Source organism: Triticum aestivum, chromosome 5D, assembly GCF_018294505.1.
Source record: "Triticum aestivum cultivar Chinese Spring chromosome 5D, IWGSC CS RefSeq v2.1, whole genome shotgun sequence".
Taxonomy (NCBI): Eukaryota; Viridiplantae; Streptophyta; class Magnoliopsida; order Poales; family Poaceae; genus Triticum; species Triticum aestivum.
In genome coordinates, this window is record NC_057808.1 from 51154672 (window position 1) to 51161830 (window position 7159).

Genomic DNA, 7159 nt, shown 5'->3' on the forward strand with positions numbered 1-7159 from the left:
AAAAAAGCTCATAGTATGACATCAAAAACTCATAATATAACATCAAGGGCATGCATAGAGTACGTTTGGTAACTACTAGTAGAATGTCAGTGTCATCTTGTAAGGAAATCAATCAATGGCCAACAATGGAGCAATTATCGATACTAGTAGTAGTAGCGGAATGTCGAGTTAATTCGTCAACTGTCCGACGCCTTGATCTGGACCACGGATAGTTTTCTTGATCCAACGGCTAGGAGCATCCAGTGCAGCCAGCTCCCTCCAAAAACCAAAGATTCTGGCCTTCCACCACAAGTACATATAAGCACTAGCCATTAGGGTCCGTCCATCTATCACTCAGTCTCACAGTCTCTGGCAGTCGTGTCGTCCACATCACAATGTCACCCTTGTACTGCCACGGGAAACCAAGGCCTCTCCTCGTCCTCCTCGCGGTCACCCTCACACTACTCGCCGCCGCAGCCACGGCCGACGATGTCTCCTCCGGCACGGCCCCCTTCTACCCCTCCGCGGAGGCGGCCGCGGCGGCGCACTGCGACGGCACGCTGTACCCGGAGCTCTGCCTGTCGACTCTCGCTGACATCCCGGACCTCCACAAGAAGCCGCTCCCGGACGTCATCTGCGCGGCCGTGAACCGCACCGAGACCGAGGTGACCACCATGTCCGCCAACTGCTCCGCCTACCTCCACGGGAGGTCCCTCACCTCGCGCGACCACCTAGCCGTCATGGACTGCATGGAGCTCCTCGACACCACCATGGACGAGCTCGTGGCCACCACGGCCGACCTGCAGTCGCCGTCCGCGGCGAGGCGGCCGACCATGGAGCACGCCGTGACGGTGCTCTCGGCGGCCATCACCAACCAGCAGACCTGCCTGGAGGGCTTCTCGTACCAGAAGGGTGGGGAGGTGCGGCGCTACATGGAGCCCGGCATCCGCCACATCGCGCGGATGGTCAGCAACTCGCTGGCCATGGCCAAGAAGATGCCCGGTGCCGGGACTGGCGGTTCAAAGCCTTCACCGTCGACGGAGGAAACGGAGAGCGTCGCGCGGCAGCCGTTCACGGGGTACGGGCAGGTGGTGAAGGGGGGCTTCCCGCGGTGGGTGAGGCCCGGGGACCGGCGGCTGCTGCAGGCGCCGGCGTCGGGCATCACGGCGAACGCGGTGGTGGCCAAGGACGGGAGCGGGGGGTTCACGACGGTGTCGGCCGCGGTGGCCGCGGCGCCGACCAACTCGAAGAGCAGGTACGTGATCTACATCAAGGCCGGGGCGTACATGGAGAACGTGGAGGTGGGGAAGAGCCACAAGAACCTCATGTTCATCGGCGACGGCATGGGCAAGACGGTGATCAAGGCCAGCCTCAACGTCGTCGACGGCTCCACCACCTTCCGCTCCGCCACAGTCGGTAAGTGATACTACTACTGCATTGCACTGAATGAATGATTAACATGCTAAATTTACTATTATTGCTTTGTGAGTTGTCTAGTCTAAGGTGGCGTTCGTAGGTCCGACCCATTCATATCCGGCCCCATGCCATGGCATGCATGCCATGTACTCCTATATCCAAGAGGTAAATGCTGGGCTGCTATACGAATTTACGCACACCAACTGCACCGCACGTGGTCCGGTCCGGTCCTGTATAGTTAGCTAACTCGAAACACCAAGCAAGCTAGGCTGGCTAGCTGGGACTATAATGGTGCAGCGTCGAACGCACACACCGTTACGCCGGACGACGTTATTGTTTTGGATCTTAGTAGTACGTACTGTACACATTAGTGTGTCGGTAATGGCGTTCCGACGATCGAATGTGCTAGCTTTTAAGCTGAGATCCGGCCGGTGAGAGAGATAGATGCCTTCACCATTGGCAGTGCATGGCGAAAGCGCGTGCATGCATGCACCTTCCTATAGCTAGTGGCCATGCGTGCGTTGCGGATCAGGCGGCGGCATGCTGTGCCTGTGCGTACGCGGCCGGCAATGACTGCTGGGTCGGTAGATAAGATCAAAGTTAGCTAGCTGGGCCTGCACCGCCGTCGTCCCACCTCTAGCTAGCTCCAAGTGACTATTTAGTGGCATTGATGTGCGTACAGTGCGTCCGTGATCCATGTCGGTGGAACCATAACTTGCCTCCTTGTATGCGTCGCGTCGGTGCCTGCATGCAGTCGATAAGTGCAGGCCCACGCGGTAGCTTCTGCGCGCACCGCGCAGTGGCCAGTGCCAACTGCCAAGACCGCCACTAGACGAGTAGACTTACCAGCCAAGTGAAGCACGGAACAAATGGAGCATGCGCGATGCTTGGTCTCGGTCTCGGTTTCATTTCGGTGCCAGTGGCTCTACTCAACCGGTGGTAGGGGACCTGAAATTAAAACGTGCTCTGTCTGTCTATACAGACCATGCATGCATGCATGCATACCGGAGGAACGAGTCGTGCCGCCCACATGCATTCCCCGCGCTTGCTCCGCTAGGGACACCACCACAAATTCAGGAATTCAATCATGTAAATCTAACCATCCATGCATCTATCCAGTAGTAGTACTATCTCACTAGCTGTCTGGCCAGTACGTACGTATTATTGCTAGCACATGGCTGCTTGTACAAATGGACCGCAATGCCGCAACTACCTTCAACCAATCAACTATGCATAATATTTGCAAATAAATAAAAATCAACTACGCATAATGGAGTACTGTACCATATAAACCGGCCCCGTATTTGTGTCCCTAGCTATTCTCTTTTTGGAGTCGTGGCCCTTAGGGCTTTGATTCGTTAAAAAGAGTCAGTCAGAAGAGAACGTCCGGCTAATTTCTAGTAGAAAACTCATGCGAAAATAGTTACAACGCGCCCGCAAGATAGGGCACCCGGCTGCTCTGGCTAATAATACCCACACACCCCGTCGACAAGTGAAATTTGCCCGAGTTTCGTACAAATGAATCCTCATCGCTTCTCTGTCTTCTCCGAGCAAGCGACTCCATACTCATGCCAAGAAACCAAGCATCCTGTTAACCGGACGCCCGTGATTACTACTGCTTGTTAATTAGCAGGCTGCAGCAAGGCAACAAGGACAAGATCACAAGAGCATGTCATGTGTTGGATCGAATCCAAGTAACAGCGGCAGGCGGCAAACGCACGCCCCTGCGACTGTTCCAAACGTACCCCGCCAAGCCAACGATATACTATTAATCATACGTACGTACGTATCCGATCAGTCTGCTTGCGCCAAGAATCCAAGCTGCTGCTGCTCCCTTTGTTCCGATCTCCAACGCGCACTGCACACTGCACAGTAGAGAGAGGGCAGGCGCGCACGGAAGTCGGTGTCAATTTGTCGCTGCCGTCGTCGGTGGAACAACAGGGTAGGACGAGCGCGGCGGTGACCACACGGGCGGGCCTCGCCGTGATTGTTGCGTTGCGCGTGGTCACATGCTGCATGGCATGCATGTGCATGTGAGGCGACGCTCTCCATGCAGCTAGCTAGCGTCGGTTCATCCGTCCTCTTCGCCCGTTCTGGCAGGACGTGGACGTGGACGTGGAATTGGATGGCCCAGAAACCCAATTAAGCTGAGGAAAGAGACGGCCTGTTCATTCCTTGTGGTTTTTGCATGTGAAAAATCTAAATGCACCGAAGAAGGTTGCGTATATGATACTAGTCTATGATAGCATCCAATCAAGATAACAGTCTATGATAGTACCAGTCAAGATGGTACGCTAAGCATTGCCACTTAAAAATTGGTTGCATTTCCCACCGAAGAAGGTTGCATTTCAACGAGAATTGTTTTTCACAACATTAATATTCCAATTAATGATATAAATTGAAACTGAAAATACTTATGATTCATTGTACCCCATTATTGTATATATAGTTGGAAAAATATATTTGAAGTAGCATAATAGAAGCATATGAGGTTGCATCTTGAGGTAGGATTTTCCACATGCATATGTTGGAGTCGACCTTTTTCACGGCATAATAACTAACGTACATTTGCAGCTGTGGTGGGCAGCAACTTCCTGGCCCGCGACCTGACCATCGAGAACGCGGCGGGCCCGTCCAAGCACCAGGCGGTGGCGCTCCGCGTCGGCGCCGACCTCTCGGCCTTCTACCGGTGCAGCTTCGTGGGCTACCAGGACACCCTCTACGTGCACTCGCTCCGGCAGTTCTTCCGCGAGTGCGACATCTACGGCACCATCGACTTCGTCTTCGGCAACTCCGCCGCCGTGCTCCAGAGCTGCAACCTCTACGCGCGTCGGCCCCTCCCCAACCAGAGCAACATCTACACGGCGCAGGGCCGGACCGACCCCAACCAGAACACCGGCATCTCCGTCCAGAAGTGCAAGGTGGCCGCCGCCTCCGACCTCGCCGCCGTGCAGTCCAGCTTCAGGACCTACCTCGGCCGACCGTGGAAGCAGTACTCGCGCACCGTGTTCATTCAGTCGGAGCTCGACAGCGTCGTCGACCCCGCCGGCTGGCTCGCGTGGGACGGCACCTTCGCGCTTGACACGCTCTACTACGCCGAGTACCAGAACACGGGGCCCGGCGCCGGCACGTCCGGCCGGGTGTCGTGGATGGGGTACCGCGGCGTCATTAGCGCGTCCGAGGCCAGCACCTTCACCGTGGGGTCCTTCATCGACGGCGACGTCTGGCTCGCCGGCACGTCCATCCCGTTCTCCGGCGGGTTGTGACCAACCAAATCTATCACAAAAGAGCACCCAGTCTTGAGTTCGAATACATCGAATTACTACCCCAGTGGAGAGACACCTGCCTGATTCTTCTATTAGTTTTGTGGCATTTTTTTCACCGCAATATTTTTTGTGGCTTATGTGTTTGGTTATTGTTTATGTGGTTTGGTTAACTAGCCAGGTGCCTCGGGCAATTGTGCGGGAAATGTCACCATTCTGTTTATTTTAGTTTTGACACGTATAAATGTATACTATTGTGCTATCTTAAGAAATAATATATTCAAAAATGTATATTACTGGGGCTTCACAATATTTTTTTGGCGGATTGGGGCTCAGCTTAAGCAGATATTTCGGCACAACTCTTTCAATATCATTATTATAGGACGCCGATATCCATCACACGTGTGGTATATTAGACATGTGCCCACACACCGTGTGTGGTGTAAGCAGGAGGCAGCCCACACGGGCTGTGTGTGGGCGGACATTAGAATTGCCCATACATGGGGCGCGGCTACTTCGTGACACACGTCCAACAAGTACTACTCATCTCCACCCCGCGCGTGTGGCACAAAGCAAAAATGCCCACACGTCCTGGCGCAGCTACGTTAGGTACCCGCGGGATAACTATTTAGTTGTCATCCTGGTTGGCAGATGTAGTTATCCGGGATGGCAAGTCTAGTTGTAAAAACATGGCAACTCTATCTGTTTTGATTAACTATAGTTGCCATGTCTAATTTATGGTAGTTGCCGGGTGTAATCAAACCGTAGTTGCCGTGTGTGATTAACTACTTGTCACATATGGTCAAACAGTAGTTGTCATGTGTGTTTACCTAGTTGCCACGTGTGGTCCAACCATAGTTGCCATGTATGGTTAATCACAGTTGCCATGTGTGTTTATCTGGTTGCCACGTATGCGCAACTGCAGTTGCCGTTTATCAAAAAATCACAGTTCTCATGTTTGTTTACCTAGTTGCCACGTTCGCGTAACTGCAGTTGCCATCCACAACCTAGGAGTGTCGTGTGGACGAAAAAGCAGTTCGCCCACACGCGAATGGACTAGGTGGTAGCTGTGTGGGCAGAAACTAGTTCGCCCACACAGCGCAGCTGGCAAACAGCATGGTGCGGGACGTGTGGGCAAACTCTCCAACGCCCACACACCAGCCCCGTCTTACGTGGCACATCAAATCCACCTTTTCGTGTCAAGATTCGTGCAAAAGACAATCAACGACCATCCAGGCGTGTGGGCGAGTTGGAAAATGCCTACACCTGTGGGCGTTAGTGTTCCGTTATCTTATTGGAAAAAGAGGCTTGTGTTGGAGATACTCATATATTTAAAGTTCTTTGCAACTAGCACAACACAACGCATCTTTAACGACACATATGATATCCCTAGTGGTTCTGGCTGTACTATACATTTGACGAATCAGGACAACATCACGGCTAATTTTTACCTCCGCTTGTGATAGAACACATCACTGACAAGTATTTTGACATCATAGACATGCTACAGTTCACCACAATGTCATATATGCATGTTGTTAGAATCACGTCGATCCGTTGAAGACGAGTAATCACACAAATACAAGAAACAACACCTAAATTTATTAACGAGGTTCATCGACATGGCTTATCCCCCGGGCATGACCACAAACGCTTCTCCCCATATGTAACAACACCTATAAGCCCGCTGAGGCCATCAGACAGGTTTTCGACCACCACGCTATGAAAGGCCCGTCTACCCCTGCCACGAGTACCCGGCCCGTCCGTCTCGTGATATTTGTCCAACTTATCAGTTTATGTCTAGTCTATTTGCCCTTATATAATAAGCTCGGGTTACACATGTTCTACTCTAACAGTTAACCCTTCGTTTATTACAAGTCTAACCGCAGTAGAACTCGTACACATAATATTCTACACATATTTGAACACATGTTATACAACAAACAACAAGCAGAGAACTCATTCACATGTAAACTCTAAGCACGACTATCGAGGGTAGCTCGCGGACAACACAAACTCTACTTCTTGACTAGATTGCCTACTCATGTTCTCCAAGTTTGTCCTTATAAGCGATGTATATCTTGTTGCCGAATAACTCCTCTCATTTGTTTCTGCTTGCAAATCGTCCCTAAGCCGATCATGCTCCTTAGGTCCTTGAAGGGATTCTAGTGTCATCTCAACTGACCTCATGGTTGGTCGTGCCTCTACTCTTAGCTTTGTGCATGACACAGCTAGAGTGGTACTTCTTCAACTTGGCTACCTCCCTCCTCCCTGACCTGTGAATCTAGTATTTCTACCAATTTATCTTCTGCATGTAGTTCAATGAATTGTGCAACAAGTCCATCACCTTTAGATGATCTGTACATAGTTGGCATCTGCCTTGTAAGCAACTCAATAAGAATTACTCCAAAACTATAAACATCACTTTTTTCTGTTAGCCGGCCACGGTAAAAGTATGTGGGATCTAAATATCCTAAAGTGCCTTGCACCGCGGTTGTTAT

General features: G+C 51.7%; 1 protein-coding gene across 1 annotated transcript; it reads left to right on the forward strand.

Moving 5' to 3' along the window:
- Positions 1-313: 313 nt before the first annotated feature.
- Positions 314-4949, forward strand: LOC123119383 (pectinesterase). The gene is made up of 2 exons (XM_044539181.1): positions 314-1395; positions 3970-4949. Exons 1-2 carry the CDS (start codon positions 375-377, stop codon positions 4659-4661), a joined length of 1713 nt encoding a protein of 570 aa, XP_044395116.1. The 5' UTR covers positions 314-374; the 3' UTR covers positions 4662-4949.
- Positions 4950-7159: the final 2210 nt, after the last annotated feature.